The 17355-nt window shown below is 34.0% G+C and overlaps 1 protein-coding gene across 2 annotated transcripts in view; it reads right to left on the reverse strand.

Moving 5' to 3' along the window:
- Nucleotides 1-17355, reverse strand: part of EDIL3 (EGF like repeats and discoidin domains 3) — a gene marked incomplete at both ends in the record, with an annotated part of 431096 nt that overhangs the window by 122821 nt on the left and 290920 nt on the right. For both annotated transcript variants that reach the window (XM_080696996.1, XM_080696995.1), the window contains one exon: nt 13310-13491. In XM_080696996.1, the coding sequence (XP_080553122.1) occupies nt 13310-13491 (182 nt within the window). The remainder of the gene's footprint in view (nt 1-13309; nt 13492-17355) is intronic.

Below are 17355 nucleotides of genomic sequence, written 5' to 3' on the forward strand. Positions count from 1 at the left end.
GAACAGACATGAGCACATAGGAAATCTTTGAAAAATGCAGAGAATGTATCTTTTATACTTTACCACTCCTCTCATACTGCTAGACCTATCTAGACAAAAGGTCAGTAATGATGCCTCAGACTTAAAGAATACCAGAAACCAAATGGATTTATTAGACACATACAGAATATTTCACCCAACTACAGCAGAGTTCATATTTTTCTTAACTGCTGATGGAAACTTCTCTAAAACAGACCACATCCTGGGCCACAAAATGAGCAATAACAAATTTTAAAAATATGACATACTTCCGTGTATCTTTTCAGACCACAATGAGATGAAACTAGAAATCAATTATAAGAAGACCCAGAGAATCCACATAAACATGTGGAGACTGAACACCACACTGCTTAATGAAGAATGGGTCATAAAAAAAGTAAGGGGTGAAATTAAGAAATTCCTAGAATCAAATGATAATAAAGATACAACATATCAAAACCTCTGGGACACCTTGAAGAGAGTATTAAGAGAAAAATTCATAACACTGAGTGCCCACATAAGAAGAACAGAAAATCACCAGATAATAACCTAATGACACTCCTCAAAGCTCTTGAAAAACAGGAACAGTATAACCCCAAAGCCAATAGAAGACAGAAAATTATTAAAATAAGAGCAGAAATCAATTGAGTAGAGAATATAAAAATACAGAAAATCAACAAAATGCTAAGTGAAATAATATAATTTTATCTAAAATTTTCTAAACCTCTAAGAACAAATCATTTTTAAATGAGAGGATATGTTCTCTTTTTTTGTAATTTCATTAGAGTGACCTGAATTCATAAAGCAAACTAGTTTTAATGATCCAAAGCTACCTCATCCTCACCATTAACTAGATTTACTCAGATGAATTGCACACGTAATGCAAGTTTTACAGGTTTTTGAAAACTAAATAAATTATTCCGTGCTTTACATATTTACAGTTAAAAATTATGTGTCCAAACTTCTAAGATCCATATGGTTTATAATGATGTAAAAAAGTGATGCAACAAAGTATGACACTAATAGTATTAGAACATCCAGTATTTAGCAAACTAAATTAGACTTGATGTTAGAAAAATAGAACAATAAAATTAGAAAAATAAAGTGGACTGTAGAGCTTTTTCATGCTTGTTTAGCTTCTGTTTTCACACTTATTTTCCTACCAAATACATACATTTTTCACCCTGACATTTCCCAATTTCCATAAGATCATCCCAACTTATTCTTACAGCTGTGTATCTATTTTCACACATGAGTTTTTGCCTCTAAATTATCACTAAATATATTTAATTTTACAATCTACAGTGTGATAAATGCAGGAGACTAAATAAAGACTGAAAAGATTTTAGATTTGTCAATGTGATCTCAAGAAGAAAATTAACACAAAAAATAGAAATACAAATCAAGATGTTATCAATGATAAAAATGGGGCAAATGGTTTGCCATAAATATAAAGAGGAAATATTAATTGACAGGAACCAAGGGCTAAAATAGTCATGTGAACTGCCTGAGAACTGAATGGCCACTGTTGATTCAGAGGAGGGGAGAAGATATGGTCCAGAAGGCAGAGTATTTATTCATCATTCCTGGGAATTTTGAGGGATGGTCAGTTCAGGCAGAAACTAAAATTTTCCTTTGCTATGTTTAATCATCTAGAAGATTGCCCCCCCTACTTTTTGTGCCATACCGAAAGCATATCTTTCCTTTTCATTAAATTAAATTAATTAGTGTGTGTGTGTGTGTGTGTGTGTGTGTGTGTGTGTTAGTTATTGGGGATTGAACCCAGAAGCATTCTGCTTTCATGCTATACCCAACTCTATTTTATTTTCATTTTAAAACAGGGTCTAAATAGGTTTTCATTTTAAAACATGGTCTAAATAGGCTGATGAGAGTCTCAAGCTAATGAGAGTCTCACTACTTGCTGAGGCTCTCCTCAAACATGAAGTCCTCCTGTTTCAGACCTCCAAGTACGGGATTACAAGTGTCTGCTACCATGTCCGGCTTAAGTTTCATTTTAAATGAGACTTTGCATTTGCAATTTACACTTAAAAATTGCAACAGCACTGATGCCTTCTGCCTTGGATCTCTTACTGACCCTGTAACTTTGTAGGATCATATGAGACAGAAGTCAGTATAGATGAGAGTGATAGAAACTCTAAAATAATGGTGTCTTGAAAAGATCTCTTATGTAAACCTGTGACCAGGCAAAACGGACTCCAGTTTCCCTTATCTTGTCCATGGTAGGTAACCTGATCTTATGGTCCAAGATGATAGCTTCTGAGTTCACAATCACAGGATAATAATTAGTCCTTGAGTTATATCAAACAGCTTTTCTCCCTCAAATGTCACACAATGTGGTAGAAAGCTTCCACATAAGATAATTTGAAATGTCTTATCTATTAAGGTAGTCCCCACATTAGCATAGGAAATCTGTGGATTGCCTGCATAATTCTATGAATAGTAACTGCTCAATAAAGGTATTTCACACTAGGCATTTTGGTGTTCATCTGTAATTCCAGTACTTGAAAGGCTGAGACAGGAGGATCACAGGTTCAAAGCCAGCCTCAACAATTGATCAAGATCCTTACTAATTTAGTGAGACCCTGTTTCACAAATAAAAAAGGTCAATGGGTATGGCTTAGAGGTAGAATTTCCTTGGGTTCAATCCCCAGCATCATACACAAAAACACACTCAGAAAAAGAAAAAAAGAAGAAGAAAAATAAAGAAAAGGAAAAGGAAAAAGGGCAGTCCACACACTAGATCTGAAATTGAGAAAAGTATTCTTTATCAGTTTGTATACATCTTCTCATATCTAGCTTAGGGCTCCTAAGAATGGAAAAGTGAAGCTCCATCAGCAATTGCATTAAAATGTCTTTTGTTTCTGTTCCATGAGATAATCACATTTTGAGTCAGGAGCTGGCTGAAAACTTCCATTATGTATAAGTACTGGGTTAGGTTGGGCTCCTGCTAAGAAAACTAAGAAAGAAAAATTGACATCTACTTCTAAAATTCAGTACTTTATCTCTTAATGGCACTAATGATAGTAATAAACTAAGAAGACCTCAGTCTAATACAGTTGTTTAAATCTGAGAAATGAAAATGTAACCCATGTATTAAAAACTCAGAGAAAAAAATGATCCAAGGCTATTGAAGCATTAAGTACATAATAGAAGCAAGAAATCTGAAAGCCCATTTGTGCAAAAAACAGAATTTTATTATTTTTCAAGAGCCCAAATGATAACAAAATAAAGCAATCTATACTAACTACACTAACGTTAAGCTGAAATAGCTGTGGTTTTAATTAAATATATCAATTCCAAGGAAAGCAGCAGAAGCAGCAGTGAGCGACATTAAAAAGAAATACACAAAGAAAATGTAACAAATATATAATGTAAAAATAAAATGTTCTGAAAAAGGAATTCACAAAGAGGCGACACTGGTATGCATGCCCTTGAAGTTCAGTTCATTTCTTCCTGTGACTTTTGCACATTGTGCTTCCCGGGAAGCTACTGCCTCGTAAAATACTTTGGAGGCAATAGCAGCGAGAGAAAATGAAACTTTACTTTTGGGTCCCACTGGTTCTTTCGAATGCCTCCTTCAACTCTAAGTGGGCAGTACCCCACCTCCCTTCCACTACGTGTGGCCAGGGGTCCCCCCAAATGGCCTAGGGCACATAAGCAGAAGCCTGGCCATGGTGTCAGATGGCCGTGGTATCTACTCAGTCAACCCACTTACACTTTATTCAGAGCCACAAATTCACTTTCCCAAATTCAGAGTGGACACCTTTATCAGGATTTCTTCAAGTGAACTAAAAAAGGCTATCAGTGTTTTCCAGATGTCTATATCTATGCTATTGGACTGTATCTGTGTTAATGGTATCATCATCAAAGTATCATCATGCTCTGGCTCAAAGCTCTGGGAGATTGCATCATTTTTCTCATTATTTTTCTTCCTCCTCAAACTCACAGTACAATCTGTTAATTCTTAATGTTGCAAATTCAAACTTTCTTAATCATTTTATTTATTTAATCATGCATTCTTTTTGGTGGCACTGCAGATTGAACCCAGGGGCATTATGAGCTACATCACCATCCCTATTTTATATTTTTTTAGTTTGAAAGAGGGTCTTTCTAAGCTGCTAAGACCTTGCTAAATTGTTGCAGTTGCCTTGAACCTACAGTCCTCCTGTCTCAGCCTCCCATGTGCGGGGATGGCGGTTACACACGACCATGTCCTGCTTTATCTTTTATTTCATTTCAACAGAAACTTCTTACTTCTTCTGGGCAAGCTAGACATATACATCTCCTAATTGGTATACCTACTCTTAGGAGATTCTCCTTTCTCTAAAATTTAATTCTTCCAACTTTACTCAATGAAATTTTACTGAATGATTTTCAGGGCTAGGCACTGTGTTGGGTATTCAGAATACAAACCACTGGCATGTCATCTTCTCAAACTCTAGTTCAAAAAGTACTGATCAACTTCTAAGAACCCTGCAGTAACCACCAAATACAACCTTAGTCGGACATTGATGGATTTTCACATTTTGGAAGATGCTTCCATTTCCAAATTGTTATACTTTTATTACTCCTACATATACCAAGCTCTTCAGCACAATAGGAACTGAGGTACTTTGAGCTTCCCTACCCACTTTGTGACCTTGTTCATTCTGTTCCCCCCTGTCTGGAGTAGCTTCCTGTCATCCTTTTTGATGTGGACTATGCTAATTTTGCCTTTAATAATTAAAATTTTAAATGGCTTTTCAGTGTTTCCATTATAGTCAGATTCCATGGAAAATAGGTATTTCTTCTTAAAGGACTCCTAAGACAAGACTGAAGATTTTGCAATAAAACATTTAAAGCATGGTCTTTAATGTGGAGGTAGATATTTTTACAACCCTTTTACTATTTAATCATGACTTAATTATTGAAAGCCTCATGCTACAGGCAAAAATCTTTTGGAAACAACTAAACATTGCCATTTCCCATTCATGGAAGATAGTGTGTGTGTGTGTGTGTGTGTGTGTGTGTGTGTGTGTTTGGGGTTGGAACCCAGGAGCATTAGACTTCTGAGCTACACCTCCTGCCCCCTATATTTTTTATTTTTTATTTTGAAACAGGGTCTCACTATGTTGTGGTGGGTCTCACTAAGTAGCTGAGGCTGTCCGCGAACTGCGATCCTCCGGTCTCAGCCTCCGGAATGCTGGGATTATAAGCATGTGCCACCACGCCTGGCTAAGATAGTGGATTTTAATTAAAGATGGTACATATATAAACAGGTAATAATAAAATGTCACCATTGCAGTGTAAGTACGTAGATGTTAGGTTTGCAATTTCTTGATCTTAGCTATTCCTGTAAAATATTTCACACAGATGTTTCATTTTAAAAAGCAGTGTAATGTTCTCCACTACCTGAATATATTTAACTAAATTGCTTTTAATAATGACAGAGACACATATAAGGTTAAATGTGCCTCTCTTTCTGGACAGTGAGCTCCATCAGTCTAGGGATTGCTACCCTTTTACACAAAATTCACCTGAGTAATCTTTAGGTAATTCAGTGGGGCACAACTCTGACCTACTAACTCAGAAACTCTAGGGATAGGAACCATGTTTGAAAAGCTCTTTAGGTAATTTTTAGGTAAAGTTTGGAAATCATTTCCCCAGTCTTGAGGTAAACAACTTGTTTATGGACAAATGCACACTTTACAGTATAGAATAGTTGCTTTAAAAAGCTTTAAGAAACTTCAAGGCTCTACTACAACCATCCCCACCCCAAAGTTAAAAAAAAAATCTATCAAGAATTGTCTAAGAAAGGATAGTGAAAGAGTTTATGAATAGTTCAGAGCTAGCCAGGCATGGTGGTGCTTGCTTGTAATCCTAGCATTGGGGAGGCTGAGACAGAAGAATGTTGGTTTGCGGCCAACCTCAGCTACTTAGTGAGGCCCTTTGCAACCCAATGAGACCCTGTTTCAAAATAAAAAATAAAAATAGGCCTGGGGGTGTAACTCAGAGGTAAAATGCCACTGGGTTCATTCCCTAGTACAAAAAAAAAAAAAAATAGTTCAGAGCTGGCCGTTCATTTCAGCCACCTGAATTAAAATCACTTAAAAAAAAATACTAGTTTAGTAAACAAAATCAACTTATCTTTCTATGCCTAAATTTCCACATCTGAATAATGTGGATAAGAACAGTACTGAAAAATGCAATTCTAGTCAAAACATAAAAAGGAACACTGCCTGACAATAGTCACCCCAGTACTCCAGAGGCTGAGACAGAGGAATCGCAGGCTCGAGGCCAGCCTGCCTAGGTACTTAGCAAAATCTTATTTTAAAATAAAAAATGTTCTGGGTTTAATCTCAAGTTAAAAAACAAAACATCAACAAACAACAAAGAAAGCAAGCAAGCAAAGACATGTAAAGCAGCTTAAATGGCACATAGTACTGGAGTGCTAGCTGTGTGATCATTACGCTTCTGCCTGACACTGCGTGGAGTGAAACTCATTTCTAACCTACATGTAAGCGAATAAATGTATGTCTTTTTCTACAATTAAGTCTAACTACAGTCAGTTAGTTTTAAGAAGCAGCAAACTCCCCAAGATAGAAATAATTTCAGATTAATTGCTGCCTCAAGAAAATAAAACTTTCAGAAACAGGCCAGGTGGCTTGGTACTGGGTCACATTTTCAACACAAGGAGGTTTTCAGTGAGGCACTGGGGCAGAACAAATTGGTTCAGTGTCTACTGTGGAAATAAGGGATTCCTTCAGCCCAATCCAAATAGTAACCCTACTAGTTCCCAGAAGATAAACACGAAGAGACAATCGAACCTTTGGTTCAGACTCTTGCTTTTCTCCTGCTTCTCTGCGTTTCTCACCTCCAGGGACCCTGGACAGGCTGCCAGTAAACCTGATGCGCTCCTGCTGAAGACACTGATGCAGGTCTGTTAAACTAATTGTTGCACTTGAGGCAGGGTGTGACTCTAATTCATTGGTAGCATTTCCTATCCGTAGGTCTCCTAAGCAGAAAATAACTGAAGTGGAATTTGGATTCCAATTCACAGGGGAATCCTTGTAGCATGCGCTAAGATATTGGAGAACTGCAATAAAACTAGAAAGATGACAGGAACTCAGAGTGTTGTGTAAGTCCTAGGGTTGCCTAGCTGGTCATGTGAAAAGATATGAAGAGGGAAGCAGAGTAAGTTTGCTACAAGTATGATCGAGGCAGATTGTAAATCTAATTTTAGATGTTTTGCATAGGAAAAGAGTTGCTAATTATTCAGATTCTTTCCATTTTTACTCCACCAGTATCATAAACAAAAAATTCACTTTGGCAATATTCACAAAATGATGGAAACTAACTGAACCACAAGGCGTTTTAAATTTCAGTCTTTGTAAATAAAAAAGTCAACTTGGGAAAGTTTTCTTCATGAACAAAGTATGTAGCAATATAATGAAAAGGTCTGATGTAAGGGTGGTTCACTGAACTATCTGTTAAGAGTTTAATAAATACTAAACATTGTGTTAATTGAATTCCTTGTAACTCTTTATATTCTGTATTTTATGAGTAACAGTAATAAGATGCAATTTGTTTGTCTTTGGCATTTTTGCAAGGGCAAAATTACAAATTCCATGAAAGACACTACCGATAAAAAAATTAAAGTTACTTAATCTTAGAGAAAGATATCTATATATCTCTATATATGTATATATATTCATTAAAGTAGGGTCTCCTGAGGTCCAAAACTTCTGAGGTATGGTTATGATAAAAAATTCACAAAATGCTCAAAAAGATAAATGAAATATTTATTTTAGACATTTCAGGAACGAAACATAAATGGCATAGGATAGGTGAAAGTGTGATAGTGCACAGGATTTAAGTAGCAGTTAATCAACGTCAACCATAAGCCAGCTAAGGTTACTTGTAAGAGCACTGGCAGTATTAGAAGTAAAATCTGACCACAAGACTTTATAGGAAATATGATATCTTGGATCCTCAGATGGGTGAGATATTCCCTATGACAGATCATTGTACTGGATATGGTATTAATAGGATAATTGCATAACAGAGGAACATGCATTGAATTGAATTGTTTGGATATTCTCAGTTAACTACTGGATGCAGTGCAATTACCAATGAAAACACAACCATCTTTCTCCTATCTTTCGTGTTCAATATCACTATTCTTTTAGTAGTCAATTGTCTGCATCAATCCCACATGGGTTTTATTGAAAGTTATATAGTAATAGATTTGAATCGGGTATAATTTACTATCAAGTTGATTACAGTACAGGAAGCATAGAAAAGACAAATGATTACTATACAGGTATCTTAGCTCCTGTGATGAAGAAAAAGGGAATGTAGTCACTTGCATCTTTGGAGATAAGAGGTAGGAGTTACTTTGTAGAGAAGGGACTACTGGGGCTGGATCCTAAGTTTAGTAGGTGATAAGTAGTGTATGTACCCAAGCACTACGTCAGATAAAGCCACATAAATCTGAGGAACAGTAAAAAATCAAGGTCACTTGGGTGCTGGGAGGATGCATTTCAGAGGAGAGGGGAGATCACACACACAGCTTCTACATTAGAGAACAACTGTCATATGTGTAATTATGTATTCCACAGCTCATAGAACCTGGAGTGATGACTCAAAATACACCCTTGGAAGCCAAAAAGCAAGCAGTATTAACTAATATGGCATAAGTGTGATAAATGTTCAGGTAATTCAAGACCAGTTATGTTACTTTTCATATAGAATCACCAAGTCATTTATATTTAGTGCAGTTTTTTAATTAAGAGACCATGTGCATTTGTAAACTATGTATGAAAACTCATATATATCTATGTAAAAAACTAATTTATAACAAGTGAAAATAGTAACTTTTTATTCAGGTTCACAGTTTAAAAAAAAAGAGCATTAGAAGAAGCAGTATATTTGCACCTAGTATAATTAGCCTCAGAGAGGTTTATTATCGACAGAAGTATATCTGGGAATGTGTTTTTTTATTTAGGGGAGGACAGGTTAAACCATTTTTACTTGAATGAGAAAATAGATGTTATTGATTAAATTTTATGTGATTCAGGTTACAGAACTAGAAAACAAACCAATACATAAAAATAAAAATCTTGTATTCTTGGCTTTTAAAAATGATTTGTGTATATTGAGGAGCTCTAGGTGTCTATAAGTATCAAAATTTTGCACATATATTACATACAGACTTTTGAAATGAAGCAGGTGATCAGTCTAATTTTTGTGGCATTTTCAAACTCAGAGATAACAAAGTCTTTGGAATTTGTGCTAAAAAAATTGTAACACAACTTGTTCTCACCTTGTTCTCTTTGGGGCCCAATAGTTATTGTACATTAACTATTATTTATTTGAAATATAGAAGTCAGATGATTTTGCTTTTATGTATTTTAAATTTTCTAATGACCTAAGAATGATTTAGAAACATTAGCTATTTTACAACTCATATATACTATTCAGTTGTGAATTGTTCTAAATCTGGGTGCACTTCTGATACATAAATTGGATCTGCCTCCCCTTAGTTTAGACTTTTCATTTTGAGGCATAGTGTCCACTCTCCTTCCTTATTTTACCTCATTGTTCTCTCCCTTCATTCAATGGGGTAATCAGTATTTGTGGTTCAAACAATAAAGTTTATTGTAGTACAAGTCATGTAGTGTAAGCCTAAGCTTCCCAAACTGAAGACACTTGTTTTTATAATGTTCTCTGAGGATGGCTTGGAATAAGTCTGGGGAGCAATCCATAAATTTGTATTTTTACCAAGGGACCCATGACTCCTGTGCCCATTAAGGTTTAAGGCATACATAGCAGATTCTCTTCATCACAAATTTTATGGTTTGTAGAAAAGGAGCATGTCAACATCTTTGAAAGGCTAATGGAATTATTTAAAAGACAGTGATCAAATTTTTTTTTTCTCAGGAATAAAATAGAACTACTGACATGACTTATAGAAAATTAGCTTTCAAGTGAATATTTGATTGTTATTATACAATATCAAATCCATCTGATATATCAGCATGCAATAATATATCTATGTAATAGTAAAGTGGGGATTTCATTCCCTATACTATTCTATAAATATTATACTAAGATATTTTCAGGTTTAATAAAATTCTTACCAAAATATTATGATTCAGTGGAATAGTTAGTAGACTATTTAAGAAAAAGGCAAATACTATATGGCTAATTTTTCCTGGTTTACTTTTCTATTTCCTAGATTCAGAGTCTCCTGAAAGGAAGCAATAAGTATATTTTGTTTTGTTTTTACCTAGTGACTAGCAGAAGATAGAATACAGAGTAAATATTCATTTAGTAAAATTTTGTTAAATGGATGAATACATGAATGGTGAGAAATTCAATGTAGATGCAACCAGAATCAACTAAGAAATTTTTTATAATGTATAATTTACTATATACATTATATTAGAAATATGCCCAGGTGAAGAAAATATTTAAGATAGTCATGTGGTCTAACCATATATTTTAAGCAAAGCACTCAAAAGTTTAAAATATTTTTTTATATTTTAATATGAGAAAATCCAAGATACAGCTCCATAATTGTGAAAGTTTTCTATTTATAACACAAGTCAGGAGTGGAAATTTATATTCTAAGAGGTTGAGATAATATTTAATGTGGAGGTTATTAAATATTAGAAAAATCTGAATGTAGAAATAAAGATTATAAAACTTAGGAAAAACAAGTTCTTGGTTAACTGTATTTAGTTACACTAACCCTTTAAATACATAGCTAATAGTGAGAATGGTGGTGCTATCAGTTAATCACATGCTGAGCATATGAATTTAAAATAGCAACTTCAATTTTTATTTTAACAAGAAAAGAAGAAAATTAAACTAAAAATTAATGGATATGTGTTGTACGTCTTAAAGTTTAGGGAAATACTACGTTCATTATAAGAGAGTTTAAGCAGAGAATTCAAAATGCTTTAACTCCTGAGTAGAGATAAAAGAATTAAGTGTTAAAAGAAATTAATAATGAGTGTTCCACCACCAAAAATTAACACAATTAGACTTTTCTGTTTCTTAAATATAAGTTTCCTTTAAGAAACTAATAGTTTTTCTAAAAATAACTTAGAAAATGGGATACTATTAAAGAAAGCAATCACAGATATATATCTTGAACACAATCACTAAGGATTATTGAATAACACTGATGAATGTTTTGTTTTTTCACATATTATACACATAATTTACTCCTCCAATATGAAATGTGTATATCTACTTTTACTGTTTTTCTCTGAGTTATCATTTTCAGTGAAAAAGCAAATGATTATAACCATTCTGCTGCTCTTAAAACTAAATGTTTTTAATTGTTCTGCTTGCAGTGATAAAGCAATATTTAATCTAAATTTCTCCAAGAAGATCATTGTCCTATTCCCTCGAAGTTACTTCTACCTCTAACCACTGGGACAAAGACAATTTCAAGTTAATACTTTAAAAGTCAGAAATATGTGTGTGTTAAGTAGGCAATAAACAAAAGCAAAATAAAGTGAAAAATAAGAATAAAGCATGTTAATAGTTTTCAAGTTTTATCATGACTGCAATTCCACCAATATACTTCACAATAGTCAACTGGAGTGACTAAAAATGTCTCTGGAATTACTAGCAAATAAATAAAATAAAAGTCTTTTGCTATTCTCTATTTTAAATCTTAATTAGCCTTTATTAATCTATAATCAAAACTGTATAGGGTGGATGACTTAGTTCAATGGCAGAGCACTTGCCTAGCAGGTAGAAGGCCTGGGTTTGATATTCTATACTACAAATGTATATAATATATTATATGCTATACATATAATATAATATATATTTAATATGGTCTATATATTTATGTAGTATATTTTTGTAGTATATATAACATATATATGCTACATATACAAGAATATATACATATACATATACAAGAATAACAACATATACAAGAATATATGGTGTATTCTTGTAATATATATAGAGATAACTATATAGAGGTCTTTAGATGCAAGAAATACATATAATATATATAAAAGAATTTGCAAGAAACCTGAACTAAGTAAGTACCTGAAGGAGATTTGGACACAGTTCCTAAAGATTAGAAATCTTGCCTCTTGGCCATAAATCACTTTTCTTTCTATTAAAATCCTGCAAAGCTACCTTTATATATTGCACTTAATAATGTCACATCAGAGCCTTCCATGTTTCTCTGACTCAAAATATGTAGTAAAAAGAACAGATCAGTCAGCCAGCTGATCAAAATGCTATTATAGTTCCCTGAATCCAATGGAATAAGAACAAAACCTTTTAGGATGATCTTTTGACACAGCCAATTCACTCACTAAATTTGATTGTGTATCCTTCAGCAACCTTAGTTGTCACATTTTTCTACACGATGTTCCCCAGATTCTCCTGTAGTACCTCTGATCACACTTTTCCAGGAATCTAGTCTCTAATGAAAGCTCTTTCAAGGCCTATCTCAAAAACTGTTTTCCCAACGCAGATTTCTAAAGATAATTAATACTTCTCCTCTGTCTCCATAGAATACTGGATTTTTCTTACCTTGAGTGCACAGCAGTGACAAGTTAAATGGTTTTCAATGTGACCCCTCCCCAGGTATAATTTTTCAAAGAAACCAGTTTTGATCATCTTTTCTGTCTTTCTAGTACACCTAGTTTATGTTTCCAAAAAACATTTACATGGATAGAATGCCAGATTTTGACATTACTGCTATACATGTCATCTTTGAGAAAGCACTTAACATCTTAGTGTATTGTTCTTTTCTCCTGTTTTGAAAAATAGCTGGCTGATGAGAATAAATGACACTATGAATTGCAACACCCTCCGTTATTGAAAGAAGGTGCTGAAGACATTTGAAGTATTATCAGAATCCACTGTATATTGTATATTTTCACATGTGGAACGACTTTTCAAGAGACAGAAGAATTAGATGTAATTTTTATTTTTTGGTAGTATAAGTTGCTGCTAAATGTTTACACACCATGAACGAACACATGCTATGAGAAAGTCTACTTCTTTGATGTACTTTCATATAGTTAACTTACACCCCAGGAATTTTAATGTCTTTAACCTTTTTAGTATGCTTTCAGATGGAATATGTGTTTCCATACTTTTAGAGTCCGTGGCCAGGTTAGGCTCTTAACTAAATCAACAATTCCTCTGACCATGAGGAAGAGGCACAGTGAATTTTCCCTTGTTAGCTTTCTTAAGTGACTCTGGTCATCTGGGCATTAACCTTGTCCCATCCCACTGTTACCTGAATCCATGGCCATCTGTCATTTTCTGCAGCTGTCCAGGCATTTATAAGCCCCTTCTTATTAAGACGCGCATAGTAGGGATACCACTTCTGGAGTCCAAAAAGAGCTCGGTGGGTAGATGAGGCTGTGATTTGCTGATTGGATATGATTCCACCTTCAATTCCCAGTGGGCCTGAGCATTCTGGGAAAAAAGTGAGGGAAAATGTAAATGTATTAGAAATTCATATGCAAACTGTGGCTATGATTGATTAGAAAATAGCTTAAAAACAATTTTAACTTGTTTCACCATGCAATTTATATCCCACCCTGTTTACAGGTCTGTAGTTGATCACTATATTAAAAAAATAATTCTTGCTTCTCTTGACACTACCTTCATCCTTTGTTTCGGGAATGGCATCTAAATATGCTCTTCTTTTCTGTATTTCCAGTCTGCTTTATGTGCTGTTATCTTTTTTTGTTGCTGATCATCCTAACAAAATCTTTAAAAGGCCTCTATCTCTTGTCAAATATAACATTGTTAAAAGGCCCATCTAATACTTTATATTCTTAGAAATTAGCATGCCTCATTAAATCATAAGCTCTCAACAAATATCTGGTGATTCATTATTTCTTGATCAGCATACATTTGAATTTTGGGTCATGACTGTTTTTGTACTAACACTATTTTTCAAAACCATAAGCTTTTTAACTGAAATTTTTATAACTACTGTGTTATGCTTTAGCAAAAAGGGAAATGTGTAAATCTGCCCACATTTTACAATATCATCATAATAACCTATGATATGTTATAAATTATAGGAAGTTGACAAATTATTTTCAGAAGGAGAGAAGATAGCCCTGTCACATTATACATGATAGCATGTGTACTGTCCAGTAAATCAAGATATTAAACATTTATTTTTGTAATATTTTAGTCCAAATTTCATAATTTTACGTGTAAAATTTTACACTTACACCTTAATGGTTTTCTATAAATATATGACTTAGTGATTTAAGAAAATTTCCTAGTAAAATTTTAAAATATTAAGATTAAAAAATAAAAGAGTTAAATAAATGGCTCTTAGCTACCAAATGTGTTTGTTTCCTCAAATTAGAAATGGAGGTTAATCCATCTAAAAATTTATATATAAGATAAAAATTATATATCTACATTGCATGTAGATATGTGCATTATAAATATATTTGAAATTCTTAAAAGTATTGAAAGGGAGAATTCCACTGTTGGATTATAATGTTTTTATTATTTTATTTTATTTTATTTTATTTGTGGCACTGGGAATTGGACCCGGGGCATTCTACCTCTGAGCTACACCCCAGCCCTAATTTTTTTTCTTTATTTTGAAGCAGGGTCTCAGGGCCTCACTACATAGCTGAGGATAGCTGTGAACCTGCAATCCTCCTGTGTCAGCCTTCCAAATACTGGGATTACAAGCATGGGCCCAGTTGGATTGTAATATATATATATTTTTAATTTAGGAAGTTACTTCTCATTGTTATTGGTAACTGTGCTGCCATATGCTTATTTTTCTATTCTAGGCTCAAACATAAAGTAGCTAATGCCTTTATAACCTAAAAAAATTTTTAAAAGAGGATGAAAATATGTGGATAAGTAATCATCTTAATCAGACTGTATTAGTAAAGATGATTAATATAGTAAAAATTGTATCTTTGCAATTGAAAGAAAATAATTCACTTGTATGCTATATGTGGATAATAAGATGGTTTAAAACATGTAATTAAAGATATTTGGCTCTTATGAAGGTACTCTATAACATGTTAAGTCATTAAATTAAGTCACTCAATTTTAGAATTGCAGTATTAATAGCTGCAGATAATAATCTAATTTTCACATTTCAAAACACTTAACATTGTGATCTAAAATGTTGATTCTTTGGATTCTTGTTTTGCTTCCCATTTTAAACTTCAAGAAATTCATAGACTTCATAAAAGTCCTATGAAACTTGTATGATAACACTATATTTTTTAAAACTGTAGAAGAGTAGCTTTTTAAGGATATTACCATTAAAGGCATCTTAAGGATCCTTGCCCTTACTTTGTGCAATGCTTGAATAGAAAAGTCTAGCAGACATATAGGTCATTTATTGCAGGCCACTAAGTAGACTGGGCACTGCAGAGCCAGGCTTGATCAATTAAACCACGTGCTAGCCTTAGTAAGAACTCAATGCCATTTAGTAGCCTACACCTAAATACCTTATGTTGAACTGGAAATCCACAGAGAATTTGAAACCATTTGAAATGAGCAGATCTCAAATCACAGTTTTCGACAGGTCTTTTTTGTTGGTAGTTTTAACCTACCAAACTTTCTTTGTGAGCTAATGTACCAGCAAACATATCAGCTCTGAACTGCTGCGTTATCATAGAATCCAAATACCAACCAGTAATTCTTAAAATATACTTGCATTCATTGTCTGCCACAAGGCTAACAGTCTTTATCAGGCCTTTTGTCATACACATTTATTCACTTAAAATATTTTAAAATGCATACTAACATAGATTTATCAGGATTCCACATGTACTAAACATCTTCACATGAGGTGTCTCATTTCTGTAGTGTCAATTTTATAAGCACTGGTCTTCCCAGTCCAAAATGTCATATTATAGCTGTTTTCCTTGAAATAAGCTTTTACAAGATCTACATGAATGTTCTTGTCACCTAAATGGAGTCAGAAAATTCCACCACACAAAGCAGAACTATGACAGGGAGTCTTGAATGAAGCCTGAGTCTATGAGGTATCAACTTATTTATTTACTGGTAATAATTTTGGCTTTTTTATTTTTTAAAAATTGGGGCTAGGCATGGTGGCACATGCACGTAATCCCAACATTTGGGAGGCTGAGACAGGAAGATCGTGGTTCATGGACAGCCTCAGCTCTTTCGTGAGGTCCTTTGCAACTCAGTGAGACCCTGTTTCAAAATAAAGAACAAAAAATAGGACTGAGGGTGTAACCAAGATGTAGATGCCCCTGGGTTCTATCCTCATTACCACACACACGTAAAAATTGGAGTTATAATAACCCTTAATTCACCAATTATGAGAAAGCTATAGGTAGAAAGTGATTTTGCTTTTTAACTGTAAATTGCTTATAAGTAATGAACATAGCTCTGTAAGGTCACTTGCAAGCGCCACTCTACAGGGTTCCAATGGAGGTGATCTTGGCCGTTTAGCCCTTTGCGAGTGGTATGGGGTCTATTTTTCTGCTGCAACCTCAGATGCACAGTGTCTTGTACACAGGGAGAGCTCAATAAATCTGTGTTGGGCATTGTTACTTAGGCTCTTTTTGATAAACTGTAAACTAATGAGAAAATTCAATCCCTCTATTTACTTCACACTGAAAAGTTGTCACAACAGCAGCTTTTCTTCACTAATCATGTGGACCACAATCAAATGAATGTCATCATCATAAAAGGTTCAAAATCCAATTTCCTTTCGCTTGTGCTATACACTTCCCCAATGTCCTATTAAACCCAACAGTTATAAAAGCCAATGAAAGAGCTGCAATTCAGAATGCAAATAATTATACACCTAAGATTAAGTGACCTCCACAATTAACAATAAGATGTTTAAAAAGAAAGACAGTATGGATTATACATGGCCATCACTATTAATGAGGCAAGAGATATAAAATAATAATTGATGAAATAATTAATACCAGAAGAGACCTCTGAAGTTTGAAAAGTGTATCCACATGAATTTTCTTACATAATCTTTAAAATAATACTGCTTTTAGAAGAAAAGGTGATCACCCTGTTTCATAAATGAGGAAATCTGTGGGGTAGGAAGTTAATCGTGTAAATGATGAGCCTGGAATTTAGAGCAAAGTGTTGACTATGATATGTTTCTTCTGCTGTTACTATATTTGGGAGAATGAATCTTCCATCATGGGAAACAACGAGGAGAATTAACAAGAATAACACTGAAGGCACTCAGTATATGACGGAGCATTCACGAACTGGTATACTAGTTGACAGTCTACAGCAGGGAGTCACAGAAGTAAATATATGGAGTATGCATTGGTCTGAATA

The sequence above is a fragment of the Muscardinus avellanarius genome, assembly GCF_963383645.1.
Source record: "Muscardinus avellanarius genome assembly, chromosome: 1".
Taxonomy (NCBI): Eukaryota; Metazoa; Chordata; class Mammalia; order Rodentia; family Gliridae; genus Muscardinus; species Muscardinus avellanarius.